The sequence below is a fragment of the Sebastes fasciatus genome, chromosome 1 (assembly GCF_043250625.1).
Source record: "Sebastes fasciatus isolate fSebFas1 chromosome 1, fSebFas1.pri, whole genome shotgun sequence".
Classification (NCBI taxonomy): domain Eukaryota; kingdom Metazoa; phylum Chordata; class Actinopteri; order Perciformes; family Sebastidae; genus Sebastes; species Sebastes fasciatus.
This window is the reverse complement of record NC_133795.1, coordinates 23,205,915-23,231,207: the sequence shown is the minus strand read 5'-3', so window position 1 is coordinate 23,231,207 and position 25,293 is coordinate 23,205,915. Positions and strand designations below refer to the sequence as shown.

The following is a 25,293-nucleotide window of genomic DNA, read 5'->3' as shown; positions in this document are numbered from 1 at the left end:
GTTCATGATTCCAGTCCAGGCTCCATGGACGGATACTTTGAGATGAGTCTGGATGACTCTGTTGAGGAGTCGGTCTGCTCCTCCTCCACGTTGCTCGCTGTTCCTCCTGCTGAGGAGCCCGATGGCCACCAAGGGGAGCTGTGTGAAGAGGAGGAGGAGGTGCAAGTCAGCAGGGTTCTATGGTGCTACTGTCTTCAGGTGAAGGAGGAGGTGGAGCAGAAGGAGGCGTGTCTGGTGCTGACGGACCGGCTGTTGGGCCTTCTGTACCTGTCAGATGATTTCACATGGACCAATCAGGACGCAGGTAAACACACAATCAGCCTCAGTTGTTTGTATACTTTTCATATTTGTTTGCATGCATTGTTTTTGCTTCCCATCCTGGATTGAATGAATTAATCTGAGTTCATCTGAGGCCTCCCTAATGTAGCAGGATTATTATGTTAGCTGGATCATTTTGCTACTAGTTATCCAGTTAACTTAATCCTGCTTCATGAGTCAGGCCTCTGTTCATGGACAGACAACAAAATTTAATTTTGAAATGTTCTGCTGCACGGTTTGGACAACTTATAAAACACATCCATCTTGTCCAAAATAATAATACCTGAAGTTCGGTGTTCTTCACAACACAAACAAATCAGACGGATGCATCACCATCTAATGCTATACTCTGTTTACTAGTAACAGGAAGTGAAACAGAGCTTAACTTTAAGACGTTTCAGAAAATCTAGTGACCTTTCCTTAAAGGGACGGTCCACCCCAAAATCCAAAACACATATTTTTCTTCTTACCTGTAATGCTATTTATCAATTTAGATTGTTTTGGTGTGAGTGTCGAGTGTCGGAGATTTCGGCCGTAGAGATATCTGCCTTCTTTTCAATATAATGCAACTAGATGGCAGAAAACAATACTTTTGAAAAACTCAACAGCAATGTCTTTATAGTTTATAGCTAAGTGATACTGCTAGCTCACCTAGCACCGCTGAGCTACCTAACATTACAGCTCAGCCGAGGAGGACGCCATCAATATTTACATCTTGCGCTTTTTCTACACAGACAATTAATGCATTAATCTAAAAAATAATAATAAATGAAAATTTGTTGGAGCCCTAATATACAATAAATTACATGATGTTTGGTAGATGTGTTGTGCAGAAATGATTTTTTTAATTTTATGAGCAAATCTGTTCTCGGGTTCTCAGACCAGGAGCAGAGTCCCTCTGTGGAGGAGGTGCTGTCCAGTCTGCAGCTGGACCTCCTGCTGCCGTACTCCCAGCTCCTGCTTTCCTCCCAAGCCAAGCTCCCCGTCACCTGCCTCGCCTTCGGCCTCCAATCCAGTCCTACACGCTGGTACATCTTCTCCGAGGCCGAGGAGCTCCGACAGACCAGGATGGAGCTCACGGTGCTGAACCAGGTCAGAGAGCAGCACATGAGCCATTTAGAGTCCCTAAATTTAAAGGACAACATCGCTGTAGATTGTCTGTCAGTTCTGATCACATTAATAGGTATTTCCTTTTTCTTAGGTGTTCAAATTAGGGCTGTCAATCGATTAAAATATTTAATCGTGATTAATCGCATGATTGTCCATAGTTAATCACGATTAACTGCAAATTAATCACACATTTTTTATCTGTTCAAAATGTACCTTAAAGGGAGATTTGTCAAGTATTTAATACTCTTATCAACATGGGAGTGGGCAAACTTGCTTTATGCAAATGTATGTATATATTTATTATTGGAAATCAATTAACAACACAAAACAATGACAGATATTGTCCAGAAACCCTCACAGGTACTGCATTTAGCATAAATAAATATGCTCAGATCATAACATGGCAAACTGCAGCCCAACAGGCAACAACAGCTGTCAGTGTGCTGACTTGACTATGACTTGCCCCAAACTGCATGTGATTATCATAAAGTGGGCATGTCTGTAAAGGGGAGACTCGTGGGTACCCATAGAACCCATTTTCATTTACATATCTTGAGGTCAGAGGTCAAGGGAGCCCTTTGAAAATGGACATTACAGTTTTTCCTCGCCAAAATTTAGCTTAAAGGTCACATATTATGCAAAATGCACTTTTCCATGTCTTTTAAACATCAATATCTGTCCCCAGTGTGTCTACAGGCCACCATAGTATCATAAAAGACCATCCTCTCTCTTTTTCTCCTCCTCCGTTTGTCCGGAAATGGGTGCAGAAATAAAAATTCGCTTTTTTCCTAGTCTTCTGACGTCAGTAGAGAGCAATGCAAGCCATATATGGCTTTCCTGTTTCCAGTGAAACAGAACAGCACCCCCCTCACCCCATACCCCGGCTTGGTAACCCCGCCCACGGAGTAGCCGGCTCAGCAAGCTGCGTCCGCCATTGTTATTTCGACTGTTTACTAGTAAACATGCTGAAAGGAAAACCCGCTTGTTCTGTTGTTGGCTGCAATACTCCACACAAAAGCTTGCACCATGTACCCACTTCGGATCCTCTGAAGACCCAGTGGATGGACTTTATTTTCGCTGGTGCTGTGCCCAGGTTTATAAACTTTATTCTAGCTGCTATCTCTCCACTCGTCTCTCAGAGAGAGAAAGAGAGAGAGAGAGAGCTTCTCCGGGAGGGAGGGGGAGATAGTGACGCTGTGTTGTTGAGGAAGTTTGATTGACAGAAAACGCTGACCAATCAGAGCAGAGTGGGAGGAGACAGGCTGTGAATCAGTGGTTTTCAGACAGAGGCTGAATTAGGCTCTGAGGCAGGCAGACTCAGGCTGCAGTATGAGAAGAATAAAGGGTTTTTTGAACATTGCAGCATGTAAACATGTTCTAGTGCAACATTAAAATACATCTATGAACCTGGAAATGAGCATAATATGTGACCTTTAAGTTTGGAGCGTTATTTAACCTCCTTCATGACACGCTAGTAGTAGTGACAGGGTTGGTACCAATGGATTCCTTAGGTTTTTTAGTTTCATATGATGCAAGTATCTTCCCTCTAGCTTTAAAACTGATTCCGCTACAACCTCCGAAAGATTGAATTGCATTAATGCCTTAAAGAAGTTAGTGGCGTAAAAATGTATATGCGCCAACATGTTATCGTGTTAACTTTGACAGCCCTTGTTAAAATGTTGCTGTTTAAAATATTGAAATTTCTCCCAGTAGAGAGCAGTTCAGTATTTTGAAATTTAATTTGCAGAAATTTTTTATGTCACAAGTAAAGACATAAAATCCAAATGATTAAACATAAAAAGATCCAACTTATTGAACAAGTCATTTGACGCAGTTCAGTCTGTAATTGGGTCAAGCAGAGCTTTAATTTCTGCTGTATTATGTAGAAACATGTATAAAGTACACAGGTATAATGTGTGAAGCATGAATCAGGCTGAAGTCTGTCTGTCAGCACCTTGAAAACAAAAACCTTCTCACTTGTTTTTCCAGGCTGCAGGGTCTCAGACTGACCCGGAGCCCCCCAACACTCCTCAGCTCTTCCCCCGCTCACTCATCAACTCCTGGGAGCTGGAAGAGAGTCAGGGAGCCCAGGGAGGTTATCCTGCCATCCTCCTTCCCTCCTCCTCCTCTTCCTCCACTGCCCCAGACACCCATCCACTCCTGTCAGACATCTTCTCCAAGAGAGAGGACCTCAGCCTCCCTTCTCTCCTCTTTCTCACCCACCGACACCTCTGGGTGCTGAAGATGGACTTCAGAGAGCTGGCAGAAAGAGAGAGGGAGAGCGCTGACCTCCATCACTCCACCTCCTCTTCCTCCTCCTGGTGCAGGCTGGTCCGTGTGCCCCTCGGCTCTTTGATGCTTCACCCCAGAGAAAGAGCTTCTCAGGTCGGGCACAGAACCACCAACACCTCCTGCCCCGACCCAAAACACCACCACAGGTACAGAGGACTTAATGTGGATATCCAATCAGTGTTGATGTTAAATTAAGTCAAACGAAGCCATAAATTCTTCAATGTGTGCTACATGGACCCAGAAAGCTGAGTTCTCCTGCTGCAAAATCTGTTGTTCTTCCTGCATCCAGCGCCGCTATTTGACGTCACAGTGACGTAGTTGGATGGAAGGAAGAACTACAGGCTGCTGTTTCAGCTTGGATTTCTCTGTTTAGCCAGGGGGCGCCGTGCTCTAGATGTCACTCAAAAACAGGACTTCCTTGTTCTCTTCGCTTGTATTGCAAACTAGCTACATTTCCAACAGCGAAGATGGCATACCATAATATGAGTGCAGAGGATGTTATGGACGAGGACACATTTTACAGTGTTTTGGCTGACTTAGATATTCAGCCGTATGTATTCGAGCCTGAGTATACGGCCGAAGAAATGAAGAGGAGAAGAGGCCGAGGCTGCGGCTGCATTAGCCGTGCAAAAGGTTATGTCCGGCGGGAACCTCCGGGCGTCAGAAGCTTGCGCACAATGCATCCTGGTACATGTAGGCACAGCCGGCATGGCTCAGCGAGCAGGAGAACTCAGCTTTCTCGGTCAATAAGCACATTTATCATCGACACTGATTGGACATGCACATAAAAGGTAGCACATTTTTCCCTTTAAGTGTTATCAGTATTCTAACCATCATGTTGTGTCCAGGAGGAGTCACTCTGTGGAGCTGCTGCTGGGCGGTCAGAGGCTGCTGCTGCTCTTCCCTCTGGCCCAGAACAGGGGCTCCTTCCTGGGAGAGCTGAGCCAGCGGAGAGCCTCTCTGGAGGGGCTGAGGATGATGGCCCTGCCCCAGCCCTGCAGGCCCTGTCCACAGCAAGGGCAACACACACAAGGTGAAGACCACCTACCTGCTCATACACTCCGACCGAGAGGGGATTTTTCCTCCGGCCTTATTTCAGCTGATGGTTTCATTTAGGTTTACCCTTGCTGGTTTCTTCTCCCAGTTTGTCTGACACCTCCTTGTTGTTGTGTTGTCAGGGCGTCACAGATCCAGAGACCAGTGCTGTTGTACCAGTACGAAGAAATCACACAGCACCAGCAGGTATGACCGATCGGTTTGACCCATTCATTGGCATTGTCGATAATATCGTTTGATTCTATCTCCTCACATATATATCCATATCAGCTATGTGTAGGGTGATAAGTCATAAAGAAACATCAGAGATATGTTTGAGAATCTGTCTCCATTACATAATTTGTCCACCAGAGAGCGCTGACAAGTTTATTTATTTCAGTGTAAAATGTCCTGATCAGTATATGTCACAATTCTTTAAGAACTCCTTGTGAAATGTTTGTGAAAGTCATATAAACAACGTACAGACCCGTACAAAAATAATTCCTCTCAATCATCTCTAATGACCCCCTAGAAGTGTGTGGTGGTGTCTGTATATGCAGAGACCCTGCAGCCCTCTGCCTGTTTTTTCTTATTTTGCTGTTTTGCGGGATGTTTCTGGGCGTCAACCTCTAAACCTCTATAAATGTAGCGACCAGGTGCCAGATCGTAAGCACCCATCCAAGAGGAAACTATGAAAATGGCGGACACAGCGCCAAAAAAACCGCAAACACAGCGAGGCGAAACGCCAAGCGGACAAAGCTTGTTCCAAAACAAGAGTGAATCCAGGGTTGCCATCATCATCACAGGAGAAAAATGTGTGTTTTTAGGCAGAGAGTGTGGGGAAAAATGATATGTTGTACTGCTGCTCTTTTGCTCTGTGGCGGTGCATCATGCTGTTCCCAGTGCAGTTAGGATTGAGTATTGTTATCATCAGTTCCCTTAAGGAAAAGCTCTTATGACCTTTTATCTGTACTACTAGAAATGTAAATAACATTAACTCCAGACTCAGCTGACAAGATTTTCACAAATTCAGCAGAATGATGATACTCCACTGGCATCTGTAACTGGCAACGTATGACCAGATGTATGATCAGATTTTAGTGAAATATGAGGACATGATCCATTTTCTCATAATTGTGCCTCAGTTTTATCATTCAATAAACATCAGGGAACGCAGTGTGTCATCTTCTTTTCCCATAGCAGCTCTGAAGCGATCATGAGAGATGACTTATTGCTGTTGTTGATATGTTTATCTTTTCCTCCTCCTCCTCCTCCTCCTCCTGCTCCTCCTCAGCTGGGACTCCTCCCGTCTCCAAGTGGAGGAGAACCAGCCGTCCCCCCATCTCACCCCAGGTCTCTCCCCAGGACTGAAGCTCCTGGCTGGGCTCGGAGGACAGCAGCTGCTGACCTACTTCCACAGATATATAGCAGTGGTAAGACACACACACACACACACACACACACACACACACACACACACACACACACACACACACATAGAGTTGTGTTCCTACGCTCCCTACACTTGTGTGTCTCAGTATAGAAGGATGTGATGCAGCTGTTTCACTGTTAATCATCTAATGCTGCATTTCGTTATAGACCCATCAAATTTCTGTTTTAGAGCAGTCACCTTACTGCTAACCGTTTTCCAAAATAAACTATTGCTGTTTTACGATTCAAGTTTTTGTAGGGCTGAGACTGACAAATATTTTCATTATCGATTTATATATTGATTACTGGGGGGGCTGAGGCTCAGGAAGCAGAGCTAGCTGATGGCAGGGTTGGCGGTTCGATGCCCAGCTCCCCCTGTCCGCATGTTGCTCCCATTGCTCCCAATGGTTGGCCAGCACCTTGCATGGTAGCCTGCTGCCATCAATGTGTGAACGAGAGCCAATGATTGTAAAGCACTTTGGATAAAAGCACTATATAAATATAGTCCATTTACCATTATGTTCTTGATTAATCGTTTTGTCTCTGGAATGTCAGGAAATAGCAAAAAGTGTCGATCACAACTTCCCAGAGCCCAAGGTGATGTGCAAAACCCCTATTATTATATTATATTACTATTATAGAGACAAAAAATTCTTCCAAAAAAATAACATTTTTTGCTTGAAAAATTACTTTAAGCTGTGGTAGGCAGTATATTTTTGGCATCATTGGGCAAAAAATCCATAATAACCTTTCAGCATATTATAATTCAAGTGTTCTGAGAGATAACTAGACTTCTGCACCTCCTCATGGCTCTGTTTTCAGGCTTTAGAAAATCTAGCTTGTGGTAGGAAACTTTGGTCAATCACAGGTCATTTCAGAGAGAGAGCATTCCTATTGGCTGTTTGTTTTTTAAACTCAATCAGATGAAGAGAAGTTCTTCTTGGATGATTTTTGGCCTGTAATGAAGCCCCGTTTGTTCTTTTTCTATCCCAGTCCTTAATGCAGCGTTCATGTTCAGAGAGATATCTTGTGCCGTCTTTGTTTAAATTCCAACTCAACTTTTTTTACTTTTTTGTGTCAGTCTGAGGCGGAGGAGGTGAGACAGGTGTTGTGGCTGTCTGTGGTTCTCTACAAGTCTCCAGAGTCTGAGCTCACCTGCTGTCTGCTGCTCTCCACTGATACAATCTACTTCCTGTTAGAAGACTCCGCCTCCACACTCGGCCATCACTCAGGTAGGATGAACGGACATCATTGGTTTAGTCAGAGTGAGAAAATATTCCATTTAAAATCACATCATGTAATGGGAGTCACTGCTATTTTAATACCACTGCTTCTGCTGCCATTACTACATTCATCATACCAAAGCTGGTTTTAAGTATTTTTTAACCAAGGTCAAGTCTCAAGTCTTTAAAGGGCGAGTCCAAGTCACAGAGAAATATTGTATTTTCTTTACCCCACTTCAGTTTTCTAATGTACGGAGAAATAAACTATAATATCACTGCTGTGTTACTGCCTCTAATACTACTGTCTCTACATCAACTACTACTGTTTCTACTGTCTTTACCGCTACTTGTACCACTACTTGTAATACTACTATCTCTGATTATTACTACTACTGCTTCTAGCCTTGTACAATTACTATTATACCTGCTCCTGAAGCAAACATTACTAATTCTTTGGCTAATTCTCCCAAGTAGAGTACATTTTCTTTTAAATAGCCCAAAATCAGAAATCTTAGCACTAGTGCTAACTTCACTTACTGCTAGTACTACATGTACTACAACTCTCAGCTGTATAAATCAGCTGCACCCACAGCTGTTATTGCCATATTTTTGCATGTTTTCTAATAAGATTTTATCCAACCCTTTTAGATTAAGGTAACCAATACATTATGTATATTTGTGCATATGTTTGTAATATTCTTCACTTACTTTGATTTATGTAATAACATTCAAATTGTTTGAACTGTTTTTCCCCATGGACCCCATGAATTGTAATGCTAAGCTAATGGGGATCCAAATAAATAAACAAAGTTAACATTTTTTTTTACCCCTTAAATAGTTCAGATTGAAGAACAGCAGCACATTATTTTCCAGTCATTCAACAGTTTTTCTGATGTGTAGTGAACAACTGTCTTTGTAGATTTTCATCTCTTCAATCTGTTCTTTCTTTGTATCTCACTCCGTCTCTCTATCTCCTGTCTGTCAGTGTTGGATGTAATGGACTCTGGAGATCCAGACATCTGTCTGTGCTGCTGTCTGTCCATCAGACTGTCTGATCTGCTGTCTGTCAACGTGGGACTGTTCGACCAGTACTTCAGAGTCGTAGGTCAGTGGATGTACACGCACCTTGTCTTCCGTGTTTGCAGAGCTCATACACATTTATACCAAACTGCTGCTTAACACTATTATTATCCTGTCACCCTCTTACCATCCATGCATTCTCTCTCTCTCTCTCTCTCTCTCTCTCTCTCTCTCTCTCTCTCTCTCTCTCTCTCTCTCTCTCTCTCTCTCTCTCTCTCTCTGTGTTTGCAGGTCGTTCGGCCGATCACATCGTGTGCTGCCTCAGCAGGGACAGTTATGGGACGGGTGTTTTCCTTCAGGAGCTCATGTCAGCTCTCAGTCTACAGCAGCAGCTTCCACCTCCAGAGCCGTCAGATCAGGACTTCTACTCCCAGTTCACCAACACAAACACAGGTAACCATGCTGGGACACTCAGAGGAAAATTGATATCTGTTTTGACTTCAAATCCTACTCGAACAACCTGATTGCTTTTGTCCAGTAATGAGCAAGAGCACTTGCCGGCTGCAGTGCTCTTGCTCATTACTGGACAAATTTCAAAAATTGTTGTGGTCATTAGTCACTTACACACAAAAAAAAAATACCAAAGTTAACCTTTAATAACAGCTAATAACAGATTGGTCCAGTTGGGGACATTTTTCCAAGGATGAGATATTCATCATCCTTAAAGCTCCATGGGAAACATGAAACATTTTCAATATAGCATAAATCCCATATTTTTGTCCAAGCTGTTTATCAGTCATGTACTGTACTCACACTCTCTCCATTCAGGCTCTTAGAAGGGGTCAGAATGAATTTCTCTGACTTTTCATACTTCATCTCTTTAAGCTTCTCATTATGACACACTTTCTGCAAAAAAAGACTTCAGGAGATGCTTTTGACTTATTTCCTCCTCAGGTTGTTAGAAACTCGTGAAGCTCAGAAACTGGGCTTCTTAAACCCTTTTTTTTATATCTGAGCAAAGTGTTTAGCTTATTAGAGTGAGGAAGCCCAATCTAAATAGCTGACCTTGTCTCCCCCTGCAGGTAAGATGCACAACTACGAGCTGGTCCACAGCAGCAGGGTGAAGTTTATTTATCCCAGTGAGGAGGAGATGGGAGACCTGACCTTCATCGTGGCAGAGAGGAAGACTCCGGCCAGCGCAGCATCCTCGTCCTCACGCTCCTTCAACGTCCTGCTGTACCTGCTGGTCTTCCAGGTAAGAGCTTCTTCCTTTTGTAATTTGTGCTATAGTAATGGAACTATTTCTAGAGGAGCAACAGCGTATCCTTCTGCCCAGTGCTTCTGTGCATTGTCTCCAGCTTCAGCGCAGGTTTCCAGATACGATCGATGATTGATAGGTTTTGGTCTCTGTACAGACTCTCTGGTACCAAACCTGGCAACCTCATTGTGGTGACAAGACCTCAGGAAGCTGCACACAGTCACTGCGCCCAGCTGTTGTTCAAGAAATACCACATAACTCCCCCCTGGAAACACAAACTGTGTTTTTTAGATTTCTTATTGTGTGCACATTAAACAAACAAGATGACAATTAGTGAGCTTTAGAAGCATTGGTAGGTGTATTTTTGAAATTTTAACAGAGCCTATCAAAATGTTGAAGTATTCATTTAAAGCGTCTATAATTAATATTTTAATATTGGCAATGGATCACGACTACCATCACCTGACTCTACAGTTCCCCTCAGCCCTATGGAGCGTTTTGATTTTTCAACCTGCAACTTGACTGTTTTGGTTCACTCACCGATCTCATAGCGTCATTTTCAGCCACCACGGGTGAACATTTAGCTGCTAAAATGACTGAATTTTTTTCTCAGGAGTTAGAAGAGAGCAAACCAGAGTTAAAAGGAGAGTGAATATTGTCCTTAAATTAATCAGGTGGAGCCAAACATGACTACAAATGAATGATAATGTTGCTCCATATCTGCTGAATATGTAAATGGGAAACTATTTGCTTACAAGTGGGGTAATAATAATGTCAGTGTTTTTCCACTGCCCCCAAGTGGCAACAAAGTTACTTGGTATATATGTAGTGATGATTTCTTAACTGGTTTTGCTTTGATTTGATATTTTGTTTCTGTTTAGGTTAGTTATTTTAAACTTATTTATAAAATAATTCTTATTCTTTCCTCCAGGTCCAGATCCCAAACAGTCTGCCCAGCCAAGGCCACTCCTCCTCTGTTTCTGGCTCTGGCCCGTCTCCTGTACTCCAGCCCAGGACTTTGATCCTGACCAGCACCGACGTGTTCCTACTGGACGAGGACTACGTCAGCTATCCTCTGCCCGACTTCGCCAAAGAACCTCCCTCCAGGTGAGCACACAGGAAGCCCTGCCCTCCTGTACCACAACATTTCAAAACTTTTATCCATCTTTATCTAAGGGCGTCACTTTTTTTTTTTTTTTTTTTTTTTTTTGGGGGCATTTTTCCATTTTTATTGAGGACAGTGGATAGAGTCTTGAAAGGGGGGAGAGAGAGAGTGGATGCGGAAAGGGCCACAGGCCGGATTCGAACCCGGGCCGCCGCGGTCAGGACCAAGCCTTGATACATGGACGCCCGCTCTACCAACTGAGCTAACCCAGGCGCCAGGGCGTCACTTTAGAGTAGAATTATTTACAGTGACGGTCTTCAGGTTCGGGAGGAAGGGCGGACAAACATTAAACAATAAAATCAGTGAAACGTCGTCTCCCCTGAATACTGCAGAGTTGTAATTTGGCAGCAAGCTAAAAAAAAAACACTGTTCCCTCGTGTAGTCTGCTGTAGGAAAAGAGGAAGAAGAGGAGACACTGACTGAAATACTGTGTATGAAGTGTAGACAGTTCAGTCACAGGGAACATAGGGGCACTTAAGAAAAAAAAAAAACAAGCGGAAATCAATATTCACTGAAGCCTGAAAACAGAAAGGCGGAGCATCGAATCAGTCTCTGTGAGGAGGAATAGCCGACTGCGACTGAGCAAGAAACAAAAAATACTAGTGTTGTTACTCTGATAATCACACCTAATTGCCATTTCATTTCACTTCATTATTCAGTCTGACATTGTGTTCATATTCGCTGTTTTCTGTTTGGGAGGGGGATTATTTAGCTCTAACCAATCTGACTGACAACGTATCTGTCCCATTGATGTCATGTTCGTTTGTTTGGAGTGTATCTGTTGTTGGTCAAAGTCGGGCCCAAAAATCATCTTGATTCTCGTGTAGTGTGTGCCCAGCATAAGTCGACTTAAAACAACCTGTACAGCTGCATTCATTTCTACCACATTTTTGTGTCCTTTTTCTGGCTCTGGGACAGGAAGATGATTCTTAATTCTGCCTAAGAAGCTCTGATTTGCTCAGTACTTCTTCCAACCAAGGGAAAAGCCATTAACGAGCACAAAACCAGACCTATTTAATCACTGATCACATATTGGTGGTTGTATAATATTTGTCATTATGGTTCTATTACTGTAGGAAAAAATTCAGATTTAAATCATCCCCCTTTTTTTCACCCCCATAAACAAAACATTTGAAATTCTGAATGCAACTCTTCAGAGATCCACCTGAGAGAAATATTGCTGAGACAGAAGCAGCGACAGTTTAATCAGCCCAGAGGCAGAGCAGATCTGCTGTATCACTCTCTCTTAGTGTGAAGATCATTAACTGAAACAGCTGTTTGTTTGTGTTGCTCTGCAGTTTACTGACTCGCTATGTCGTTCACAAGAACACTTCCAATGTTTTGTTTTGAGCTTTAAACAGCTGATATGGATCCATTTGAACAATGTATTGATCAGCATCCCTAATAATAGACATAAACTTGAGTCGAGATAAGAATGATTTGGGATGTTTAGTCTTTAAAGCCGCTATAATCTATATTTTTATTATAACAAGCCCTTTGTCTCAAAGTAAAGTAAGATTGTTGTGTGTTTGACAGAAGTGACATCTTCAGGTTATTGTGATGGACAGTAGATATTGACAGTATGGTAGTAGTCATCCTCCTCCTCATCATCTTCCTCATCACGTCCCCCTGCAGGGAGCGGTACCAGCTGCGTGAGGCTCGAAGAATCCGGGACCTGGACCGGGTCCTGCTGGGGTACCAGACGTACCCTCAGGCTCTGACCCTGGTGTTTGATGACCTACCCGGCCCCGACCTGCTCTGTCACCTCACCATGGACCACTTTGCCGCCACAGGGGAGGAGGCCCCGCCCAGAGGGGGCGGAGCCAGCAGCGGCGCGGAGGGCGAGGTCCAGTGGTGCGTCTTTGTCCCCGGAGCCGACAGCAGAGAGAGGCTGATCTCACTCCTGGCTCGCCAGTGGGAGGCGCTGTGCAGCCGGGAGCTTCCCGTGGAACTCACCGGCTGATTGGTGGATGACGGACAGTTGGATGACTGTTCAGCACCTAGTTGGTCGTTGGGAGCTGATCGACAGGTGGAGTCATAGTTTGACGCATGGATTCAGGACCTGGTTGGCTGTTAAAAGGCCTCAATATGCTTCAAACTAAGTAGTTTATACAAAGTATTGTCCACGTCTAAAAGCAAAGCTTTTTCTAACAAAGGCAGCCTGTCGTCATAGAGACGGGCGAGATGCCATGAATCGCGTTCAGTCTCTCCTACAAGGCATTCATTGTGTTGCACTCGATTGTTCACATGAAAAGTGACAAAGAAAAAAAAAAGAGCTTGAGAGAGTTTAAATACTTAAAACACCTCCACACTCCACGCCAATCACATCATATCAAAGCCTGATATTTTTGTGACTAAACTTGTAGCTGGTGTCAGCTTGGCACCCTTATTAAAGATGAGACCCTCCCTTCAAGAAGCCCAATGCAGAGGCCTCATTATGCCTCAAAGGAACTAATTCAGAAGAAAGTCAAAGTTTCACCGTTCTGTATGTCCTCACTGGGAAGTGGGGTGAAAAGCCCTCATCCTGGCTGCATCCTACTGCCTCCCCGCTCTCACTCCAACAACTCTGTGTAGTCTTGAAATCATGAATCAATCAAATGGGTATAACAGCGCACTTTCGGATAGCCTCTCTTGAAGACATTCACCGTGTTGCACTCGGTTGTTCACATGAAAATTGACAGAAGTAATTGTGTTAGCAGTGAAAAAAGAGACTGTGAGATCTCTGCTTACTTTCACACCTCCACACACCTGGCCAGTGGCCAATCACTGCGTAAAGTGGGCGTGATTGTTGGTTTCTGAGGTGGTTTCAGATGCTGTTAGACGATCCGACAAGCACTTAGTTTGAAGCAAACTGGGGCCTTTAGTCGTACTTTGATTGAAAGGGATGCGGCTTTGCCCACACGCCGTTTGGTGTCCACCACAGAGAAAAAACTGAGGGTTAGTGGGACTCTACAGACACCAGACATGACCTCACACTGAGCCGAAATAATGGGAGTTTCTGGCTCAACTTCACTTTCTTGTAAAGTGTCTCACACAGAGCAGATTGACAGATTCGTTGGACGACTTAACTGACAGACAGACAGACAGACAGACAGACTGGTGTTGCAAAGCAGGGGGCGCTGCAGACAGTCCACAGGAGTTATACAAGATTTTAATTAACGTTTAACTTCAAGGAACAGTTTGTCATTTCTGGTACATCCTCTTCTCTGTCTTCTCGAGAGTCATGTCACAAGATGTACAGTTTCATCTGTATGTGTCAAGTACAAATATAAGTCCAGGACGTGTTAGCCTAGCTTAGCACAAAGACTGGAAGCAGGGGGAAACTGCTAGCCTAGCTTCATCAAAAGAAAAAAAATATCCACCTTCCAACAACTCCAAAGCTCTCTGATTTACATGTTGTTATGTAAAGTTGCTCTTAAAACCAAAAATCATTTTTACGTTTGCACAGTTTGACTCTCGGTGAGGTGACGAGAGGATATCCAAAAATGCTGGACTGTTGTTTTAAGTAGCACACACACACACACACACACACACACACACACACACACACACACTGCTGCTCGGCACAATCTGCTCTCTGAACATTTTATTCCTTGCACATTGTAATTGATGAAGCAGTATTATTGAACTGTATATTAAAGCTTTTTATTAATATTATATTAATATAATTATGTTTTGGGACAGACGGATGTTTTCCATCCAGAAGCAGATTTTGTACTAAACACGAAGGACCTGATGAACTTTCCAAAAAGAACTCTTACATGTCATATTTAGTATTATCATTGAGTATTATTATTTTTTAAATATTTGTTGTTTTATTTTATTGTATGTTATGTTTTTCGTACATTATTATCGACAAATGGGAAGCCCGACAGTGTTGGACTCCCCCACCCTTCACCGATGTTGTTTACATTACATGTTGTCTTGATAAAGGGGAATGCCACTGAATTAAAGTGAAAAATGAAAACTCCACATGTAATAATATATCCTGTTTGGTGTTGCGACAGCAGTTTCATTTTTAGAAAATCGGCAGGATTTAACCGCAGTCTGAATACTGTTAAGCTGATGCTGCATTTACACCAGAAAACCAGTTTGACCGTTGAACGACAGGATGCGAGCAATGAGTTTGTGCTTTTTTGACTGAAAACGCCAATGAGTCTGAGGCCATGGATGTGGCTCAGAGGTAGATCGGGTCGTCCACCAATCGGAAGGTCAGCGGTTCAATCCCCGGCTCTTCCAGGCCACAATTTAAAGTGTCCTTGGGCAAGATACTGAACTCCAAATTGGTCCTGAAGGCATAGCCATCAGTGTGTAAATGAGTATTTAGATTAGATCCTGATGAGCAGGTGGCACCTTGCATGGCAGCCTCTGCCATCAGTGTATGAATGTGTGTGTGTGAATGTTGACATGTAGTGTAAAGCGCTTTGAGTGGTCGGAAGACTAGAAAGGCGCTATATAAATGCAAGTCCATTTACCATAAAGAGATGTCTAAAAATCAGAGGATCATTTCTTTTTAGGTAAATCAACTTCCCAGTATGAACACTTAAATAGCCTCATTTATATCATTATGTCCTAAAATTTTTTAAATGAACTAATAGCTGAATCCAGAGTTATTTTCCTCGACATAATGAACATGACTGCACCGCCCTGCACGCTCATATGACATACCCGGTTCTGCCGGCTTCCTGCTAGCTGTATGCGGCTGTAATAATAGATATATTGGTTGTAATTCATCACTTTTATTATCTTATAATACACCGATAGGCTGTATGCTGTAAGCCTGTACCGTGGTGGATGTATTAACGTCTCATCTATTTTGGAGGTCCTTGACATGAAAAAGTTTGAAATCTGTGTGCTGGATTTTTCTAACTTCCATTTACGTCCATCGCTCACTTTATGCTCCTCTGGGAAGCAGCCGGGCAAAATAGTTTAATAAATAAATAAGTAAGTAAATAATTATAATAGTATTCATATTTATAATATTTGTATAGTTCAACACAGGACATTTTGGTAGAGACATTAAAATTATGACAATAGAACAGAAATAATTTTATAATAAGGCATTAAGAAAATAAACATAAGAATTCACAAGAAATTTCTTTTTAGTGGTGACACCATGTTCCCAGGTCCCAGCTATTTACTTGGTGAGTAAAATGGAAATTTACAAAAAGAGGTAATATACCAGAATTATCCTTTATTGTTACTCAGAATAACACTGTATAGTGAATCATCAGGTTAAGATGGCACAGAATCCAAAATCCACTGAATGAAGGTCCAACATTCATCAACAGGTGAGGTTTGTAAAAAGCTTCTACTGTTTTAAAGAAAGAACTATTTAACTATGATTGATGAATTTCAGGTTTATGCTCAATGTGGACCATCAACTTGGAGGACTGCAATTGGACCAGATCCTGTCAGAAGATATGGCAACTGACCCTTCAGACTTGGGATTACGTCTCAGCTTTTGAAATATGAGTTGATGTAGATCATTTAGCACTGAAGATATTTTGATATTGTTCGTCATAGCATTCCCTAAAAAGATTAGAGCTCATGAAGGAGAATCTTTTGTGTCCTGCAGGTTCGTAGATGTCATTGAGGACACTGAGGTCATGTCCTTAAAATGTTTCTTTGAATTTGGTTTTTTTTACAACGTTGAGGGATTTTACATTCAGCTAAACCTTCAATACTTACAGAGTACGGTCAAGACCTGCTCTATATGAAAAGTGTCTTGAGAACTTCTGTTATGATTTGATGCTATATTAAATTGTATTGAATTTAACCGTTTAGCCTGATCCAGTATTTTAAGACTATCCTTTTATTGAACTAAATTTAGGCCAAGAAAAAGAAAGGATTCAGAATTTCTCCTCCCGAAAATGTTCCTGGCAAGGTGGAGGGGGCTTTGAAACGGCATTTAGGCCACACTGTTGTGATGTAAAACACTTTCTTTTGCAATATCCTAATAATTTTCCTGTAAAAGACCTGTCATTTGTTATTAATTATACGGAAGTTCCTATTCAGAAATTTAGTTTGAAATTGGGGATTGTTGAGAAAGACTTTGACTCATAATCTAAAACTCCTGGCTGTTGGGAACCATCTGTTTTCCTAAAAAACAAAAACGAAAAGAAAGGAATGACCAAAGTTCCCGTCAACAGTTAATCCCTCTCGATGCTCAGTGAGGTTTTGATGACTTGGCAGTTCAGCAGCACGAAATGCACCGCCACCTTTCAACTCCTTCAACTTCCTCTATTTCCTGTCTGTCGGAGCTGCTCGTCATGAAATTCAGCTGATTTCCTTTTTAGGGACACTAAAACAGACCGAGGACAGAGATACTGTACGAGGAAGTGTGATCAGCAAAACTGGCGAACTGACCTAAGATTGGCAATCGGTGTCTGCTTTCATAAGAAACTGACAGTTGGTTCCATTTTGATGTTGAAATCAGGGATTTGTCCTCACATTGCAAGTTGGGACATTTTTACTAATTTCTCATGAAGTAGCCTACTGCACTTACTTACAGCTCATGTGCTATAGGCCTATGAATGTTGATGCATATTCACTGTTTCTGTTATTAAAATCATTAATTTAGAGGATTGCTCTGGTGGTCTAGACCAGTTTCACAGCAGACATGTTGACTTGCCAAAGTAGGAAAATCACAGGTGGAATTTAATGACGGCTGCTTTCCATTTAGGTGAGCCAGTTCCTGGGCTCTGGTATTGTGCATGCTCACTCACTGACATGGCTGCAAGGACACTTAATGGAATAGATCCATTGTTAATTTAATTATTTACACCTGTGCTTTTCCTGCTTTGACAAGCCAAAATGTCTGCTGTGAAAAGGGTCTATTATATGCTTCTGTGAGAGCAGCAGTATGAAATTACATTATTAGTGTGTGACTGAGGCCTTCTATGTTACTGGTAAAGTACAGCAACTAGAGGTCTTTGGGGGTCAGAAAGATTGTATCCAACCTGAAAATGAGCTGTGAGGTTAGCTAGGGTTAGCTAATGGTTTCAGTTTAGCAGCTAAAACTTTAGCTCAGGCGAGCTAATAGTTCAGTTAAGCAGCTAATTGTTTTGTTCAGTTTAGCAGCAAATCTTTAAATTAGGTTAACTAATATTTCAGTTTAGCTGCTTAAACCATTGGTTCAGTTTAGTTTAGTTTAACAGATAACAGTTTGGTACAGGTCAGCTAATGGTCCAATTTAACGGCTTTAACAGTTTGGTACAGGTCAGCTAATGGTCCAATTTAACGACTATAACAGTTTGGTACAGGTTAGCTAATGGTCCAGTTTAACGACTATAACAGTTTGGTACATGTTAGCTAATGGTCCAGTTTAACGACTATAACAGTTTGGTACAGGTTAGCTAATGGTCCAATTTAACGACTATAACAGTTTGGTACAGGTTAGCTAATGGTCCAATTTAACGACTATAACAGTTTGGTACAGGTTAGCTAATGGTCCAATTTAACGACTATAACAGTTTGGTACAGGTTAGCTAATGGTCCAGTTTAACGACTATAACAGTTTGGTACATGTTAGCTAATGGTCCAGTTTAACGACTATAACAGTTTGGTACAGGTTAGCTAATGGTCCAATTTAACGACTATAACAGTTTGGTACAGGTTAGCTAATGGTCCAATTTAACGACTATAACAGTTTGCTACAGGTTAGCTAATGGTCCAGTTTAACGACTATAACAGTTTGCTACAGGTTAGCTAATGGTCCAGTTTAACGGCTATAACAGTTTGGTACAGGTTAGCTAATGGTCCAGTTTAACGGCTATAACAGTTTGGTACAGGTTAGCTAATGGTCCAGTTTAACGACTATAACAGTTTGCTACAGGTTAGCTAATGGTCCAGTTTAACGGCTATAACAGTTTGGTACAGGTTAGCTAATGGTCCAGTTTAACGACTATAACAGTTTGCTACAGGTTAGCTAATGGTCCAGTTTAACGACTATAACAGTTTGCTACAGGTTAGCTAATGGTCCAGTTTAACGACTATAACAGTTTGCTACAGGTTAGCTAATGGTCCAGTTTAACGGCTATAACAGTTTGGTACAGGTTAGCTAATGGTCCAGTTTAACGACTATAACAGTTTGCTACAGGTTAGCTAACGGTCCATTTTAACAGCTATAACAGTTTGGTACAGGTTAGCTAATGGTCCAATTTAGCAGAATTGTATTTTTGATTCAGGTGATCTAATGCAGTAGTTCAGTTTACCAGTTTGGTTCAGATTAGCTAGCAGGTCAGATTTTCAGTTTATATTTGGCTCAGGTAAGGTAACAACTTCTGAAACTAAACCAGTTTTCTTCTGGTCCGTTAACTGTCCAGTTTAACAGCTAAAGTTTTGTTCAGATCAGCTGGCTGGTCTGATTTTCAGTTGGGTCAGGTAAGTTAACAGTTCTGTAGCACCTAATATATTGATCAGCTTAATAAACAGTTGAGTTCAGCTGCTGAACATCAGCAGCAAATCTTTAACTAACAGTTCAGACTGACAGCTAACAGTTTGGTTCAGGTTAGCTAACGGTCTAGTTTAGCAGCAAAAGTTGGTTCAGGATACAGTAGTTAAAGGGACTGTTTGTAAGAATCAGAAATGCTTGTTAACAGCAATACCTGTGGCCGTTAAGTCAACGAAAGTCAGCGTCGGGCTCGCGCTTGTGCTCGCTCTAAATAGACGTGAACGAGCATCGCTCAAAACAGTGAGGCGACACACGTCAGCTAAAACCACGATATCACTCTATATTTCATCTGCTTGGCAGTAATGTTAGCTGACCAGACGGAGGTCTTTCCATGAATCACTGCTGATCCTAGTGTTGGCTTTTCCTGCTTCAGCCTCCCAACCACGGCCGGAGGGAGACACCGGAGTTTTGGTCAGAGACGATAACGTTTCTCGCTGTGGAGCTCCGTCACTTCACAAGACACGGGAAACCTCTGTTGGGCTGGAGGAGCTGCAGCATTTATTTCTGCACAAACGTCCACTGTACATTCACTAGATATTCTCAGAGCTACGAAGTCTTATGCAGTGTGGAGTGTGCACGCATGCACGTGAGATGGAGCGAGCTGAGTGAAGACAGGCAGAGGAGCAGAGGAGCAGAACAGCAGAGACTCTGGCCCTGGAGACCAAAGCTACGGTCTCCCCCGCGTCCTCCGACCGCATCCTCCGACCGCGGCCAACACTGTTTTACAAGACGGGCTTCACTAGATATAACTTTGCGGTTTTGGTGCTTCCGTGTAGTTTGTGTTGGAGTCTTGTCTGAACAGTGTAGCCACACGCGAGCGCGCATGGGACACCGACCTGCAATGATTTATACGTGTAAGAAGTTACAAACAGTCCCTTTAATGGTCCAATTTAGGTACATTTTTAATCCAGGTTATAAAACAGTTTGTTTCAGGTTAGCTAACAGTTCTGTTTAGCAGTTTAAGATTTACTTCCGATTATCTAACAAGTCATTTTAGCACAGTGGTCAGGTTTATTTAACAGTTCAGTTTAGCAGCTGAAACAGTTCGGTTCGGGTTAGCTAACAGTTAACATGTTAGCTGACGGTTCAGTTTAGCAGCTATAATCAGTTGTGATCAATTAATGAAAACCTTTTAAGTTCCCAGTAGAAACTATTTAGTTACAAATTTAACCTGCGTAAAGGAAATTAGGGTAAATCCTCCTTTTTGTAATTGCACTGTACTTTATTTTCATTTTGTCTAACTGTCATAGTAGTACACTAAGATAGGTGCACTGCATTTAATACAATATTTAGTTTGGGCACAACATGCAGACACTAGCGTATAAAGTGACTAAAGGCTTTACATGTGGTTTGAAGAATTAGTTCAAGAGAAAAAAAGACATTTTTAATTCCAAGTATTGAGCGGGAAAGCACTGTTGTTGTTTTCTTCCCAGATGAAACAGATTAGTTAATTCAGTACAACACATTTTTCTCCCTGATCTGTCACCCCGTAGTTTGGGAACCGCTGTTGACCTGGTGAGGTAGAAACATTAAGGTATTTGTGGTACTGTGAGATGTTCTGGATATTCTGCTGAATCCAGTTGAACTCTTTTGATTAACAGCTGGAGCAGAGATACACCAGGGAACACTAAAGGGATGTGACACTGATAATAAATGCTTTCTCACTTCCTCTTATCTTTCATGTTTTTTCTTGTCTGTCCGACTGTTTTCCGGCTCATAGTGCTGATCTGAGGTATTTGTTGAGGTTGAGACGGTCACCAGGACATGGGCCGAGAGACATCCACGACCTCTGGCTCCGGCCCCCCTCTCTCTCTCTCTCTCTCTCTCTCTCTCTCTCTCTCTCTCTCTTTACTCCATGATTCATGTTTTTCTCACTTTTACAGGAGTCAGCAGTGAGTGACGGTGTGTGTGTTTGTTGGTGCCATTATGCACCACTCAAAGATAGCATATCATGGCGTCCTTCACACAATGTTTTATTTCACTCGTCTTGTATTTAATCAGGCAGTCTCAAGGCATCACAGATGTGAGACCACATCACAGAAGTCAAAACAAAATACATTCAGAGTTATCAGCCTGTCAGCAGCACACAGGGACAGACATTATCTCAAACTATTGACAAAATATAGACATATAAGTGATATAATTTTGTAAGGAGGAAACTGCTTTACAGTCTCGTTCTGTAATGCGTGTGGTCCAACAGTAACTCTCTGTACTCTCATCATGTGTAAAATACAGGCTTCATGTAAAACTGAACTCAACATTTTACCTCTTTTAAAGGCCCTATCATTACATGACTCCCGGTACTGTCCAAACAAATTTGCCAGCGGGGCCACAAAATTCCACCTTGTTTCTTTTTTATCGGATGGCAATGTTGTCTGTCTTTCGATTTACCATTTTGGTCGAGACAGAAATATTTCTACAACTATTAAAAGGAATGCCATGAAATTTAGACATTCATGGTTCCCAGACGATGAATCGTAACGACTCTTGTGGTCTCCCTGGTTCTGATTGAAATATCTTAACAACTATTGGATGGACATACATTGATGTCCCTCTAAAAAATTAATTGTAATAACTTTAGTGATCCTTCAACTTTTCTTCTAGCACCATTATCTGGACAAAACTGTAATTTGGCCAATACCTGAAAAACTGACATTTCCAGCTACATCCAGTGTACTTTGTGTTTACTGCTAATTAGCAAATATTAGTATGCTAACATGCTAAACTAAGATGGTAGGCTGCATGTAGGCAAACATGCACGAGGGTCGTTAAGATACGTTCGCATGGCTGTTTCTGTGCACGTCTGTGACCTACAGCTACCCATAACACCCTTCTCTGTGTAGGTCCGTAGAAATGTTTACATGTATCTTTGGAGAATAATAATTCAAGCTTTAGTCTTGTTGGGGTTTAGATTCTGTAGGACAAAAAAACTCCTGTCAAATGTCTCTTTGTATAGCAAATTGTATATCAAATTGTTGATACTAATTTCTGCACTCCATGACTTAGACAACCATCAGATTTATTTAGATTTTATCGAGGTATAAAAATTGCCAGTGGACCATGTTAGTCTAACTTGATTTATTTTAAACTGAATCAAATAGCAATATTTTCCTAAAGGTGTGTTCAGGCGGCATGATTGAATAGAAAGTCAATGCAGACCGGAGTAGATGCAGATTTCCCCCAGGTGCCACAAATTGTGGCAGAAACGTGCCCGTGCGATCTGAGAGAAATTGGCTGAAAACAACAGACTTTTACGTCTTGGTGAGTTCTGAGATCAGTCAGAATCTGAACTGCAGCACATACACATAGTCGGTGCATACGTTGCAAGCTATCTATAGTTAATGTCTATAAAGTTGGTACTAATCGGCTGTGTGGGGCGAGTAAACACACACTGCAAAAACACTTAAGCGTTCAAATTTGCCCAAAGAAATTTGCAGCAAATGCAGCATTACTGATTATGTTGATGGAACTGTTAAACAGCAGATAAACATGTTGGTAGCCATCACTGAAATATCCTGCAAAAAGTGACAGAAGATTGTGGCTGGAAGGTTGCTGGTTAAAATCTCCTTGGTAGTGAGCAGGGCAGTAAACCTCAAAGTACTGCAGCGATTTATTGTCTGCCTGCTTCCTGCTATTGTTCTGTCTGCTTGCAGTTTGACCTTTGACTCCCCTCGCTGTGTCTGTCATCTGTCTGTAAAAGTCAAACTAAATTAAAACAGGAAAAGAAACTCTGCTTTCACATATATTTGTTCCTTTACACTCTGAGAAGCAGACGAGGAGTTGTGTCAGCTGACGAGGAAATCCGTCCAAATTGCACCGCTCCGCTGGGACGGCCAGGAGGGGAAATCCGCCCAAAACTTCCTGTCAGGAAGAGAGAGGATTTCTCACAATCTTTCTCTCTCTCTCTTCTCAGACAGACTTCATAGTTAGAGGCCAGAATATTCTAATATTTAGCAGATTTTTCTATCCACATATAGGGTTTAAAACAGCAGCAGTTCTTGTCCTCAGACAACCTAGTGTGCAGCAGGAGACCTCGGAGGGAAAAGGCAAAAACAAAAGATTTAGTAAAACTACAACATGCAATAATCCAGCAATTCTAACTTCAATCCAGAGTTATAATGAATCCAAAACTATGTAATAAATCCAATAAAATACTTCTCTGAATAAGCCAAAGAAACTTGTCCAATGAAATGAAATTTTATTTTACAAAAATATACCAATCTTTATTTACGTTGTAGTTCACAGAACTGTTTAAAATTGATAAACCAGAGTGATTGAAGCCAAAGGTAAGTGTGTTTTTTATGTCTGTTGTTCCCATGGCAGCTCCAGGTTCATACTTCTAACTGAACTTTCTGCAATGTAATTTTGTGTCCTTTTGTTTTTGTAATAAACTTTATTTTGTAACACTGTTACAAAGTGCTATAAAGTAAAGTACTGTAACTACTTCTGCAAAGTGGGGGTTAACTGAGTACTTCTACTCATGTATTGTAGCCTACTTAGAGACAATTTTAAGGTTATGAAAGCTTTGAAGAATTTACTCAAACTGTATAGGAGCATGTGATCCCTCAACTGATCTGAAAGCAGAAAATCATCTAGGGCTGTCAAAGTTAACGTGATAATATCACATTAACGGAAATTTGTTTTACGCCACTAATTTCTTCAATGTATTAATGCAACTTGCAATTTTAAGGTTGTAGCGGGTTTTAAAGCAAGACTGAAGATACGTTCATCATATGAAACCTAAGGAATCCATTAGTACCAACCATGTCATACTAGCTTGTTAAGAAGGAGGTTAAATAACGCTCCAAAATCAAGCTAAATTTTGTCGAGGAAAAACTGGCATGACCATTTTCAAAGGGGTCTCTTGACCTCTGACCTCAAGATATGTGAATGAAAATGGATTCTATCGGTACCCACGAGTCTCCCCTTTACAGACATGCCCACTTTATAATCACATGCAGTTTGATTATCATATATATATATATTTTTTTTTTAAATTTATTATTATTATTTATTTAATTATTATTATTATTTATTATTATGATTATGATGATTATTATTATTAATAATTATAAATATATTAATCGATTGACAGACAGACAGCGATTGACAATATGACACATTGTTAGTGTTTTACAATGTAGTCAGACTGGAATACAACACTGCTTTACTGCCTTAATAATTTAAAACTGAAACAAACCAGTCTTCCTAATGATATATGATGATTTAGTATCCAAAATATTGAAAATTAGGGAAACGTTTACATTGTGTAATATTGTTACTTTTAAATGATTAAATACTCCCACCAGTGTACGACTGTTGTAGACATTTCTCACAGCATTTGACAATTTGACATGTTAAAAAAAGGTGTAACTAATAACTTTAATGATGCCTAGCATTAGCCAGGTCCCTGGTGGTGTGCATGTTGGCTCTCTGGCATGACTCCCAGGAGCACCTACAGCCAAGAACCACTCGTCCCCGGTGAGTAAAATAGTATTTTTTTTTTATTATCAATTTCAATGTTTCAATTATTTGATCATATTATTATTGTTTTCCTCTATGCCAAAGTGTAATGCATGCTATCTTAGTCGAGGTGCTACTGAGTCTAAAGGAGCAGTAGAAAGCTCTTGTTGGATGTATGGTACTTTCAAACTGCATGTTCATTTGTGCAAAAAGGATTGGTCCTGCAATAAATCATACTTTCATGAAGGTTATAATGTTCAGTTTTTGTTAAAACTGCTTTAGAGAGTTGTTGATTCAACTTCATGGCAGTTTTAGAGGTTGTAGTGTGTAGTGCTGTTGAACTGTATTCTGTTATATATCCCTAGTCCATGTACTATAGTCACCATAAGAGCTGTGGAGGCTGGAGAGGGGGTGTGGTGTGTGGCTACTACAGTTTACTGGTTACTATTGCTACTGTGACTAATACAAGTGCTGCTGTTACTGCTGCCACCACCACTACTAATAGTGCTGTTGTTACTGCTAG

At 41.5% G+C, this 25,293-nt stretch overlaps 1 protein-coding gene across 1 annotated transcript in view; it reads left to right on the top strand.

Moving 5' to 3' along the window:
- The window catches only part of nisch (nischarin), a 31,261-nt gene extending 18,060 nt beyond the window's left edge, over window positions 1-13,201 (top strand). The window contains exons 18-29 of the mRNA XM_074638466.1: window positions 15-304; window positions 1,199-1,410; window positions 3,418-3,866; window positions 4,569-4,753; window positions 4,899-4,962; window positions 6,050-6,188; window positions 7,268-7,418; window positions 8,395-8,514; window positions 8,721-8,882; window positions 9,512-9,684; window positions 10,619-10,794; window positions 12,488-13,201. Of these exons, the coding sequence (XP_074494567.1) occupies window positions 15-304; window positions 1,199-1,410; window positions 3,418-3,866; window positions 4,569-4,753; window positions 4,899-4,962; window positions 6,050-6,188; window positions 7,268-7,418; window positions 8,395-8,514; window positions 8,721-8,882; window positions 9,512-9,684; window positions 10,619-10,794; window positions 12,488-12,815 (2,449 nt within the window). The 3' untranslated portion in view covers window positions 12,816-13,201. The remainder of the gene's footprint in view (window positions 1-14; window positions 305-1,198; window positions 1,411-3,417; window positions 3,867-4,568; window positions 4,754-4,898; window positions 4,963-6,049; window positions 6,189-7,267; window positions 7,419-8,394; window positions 8,515-8,720; window positions 8,883-9,511; window positions 9,685-10,618; window positions 10,795-12,487) is intronic.
- Window positions 13,202-25,293: the final 12,092 nt, after the last annotated feature.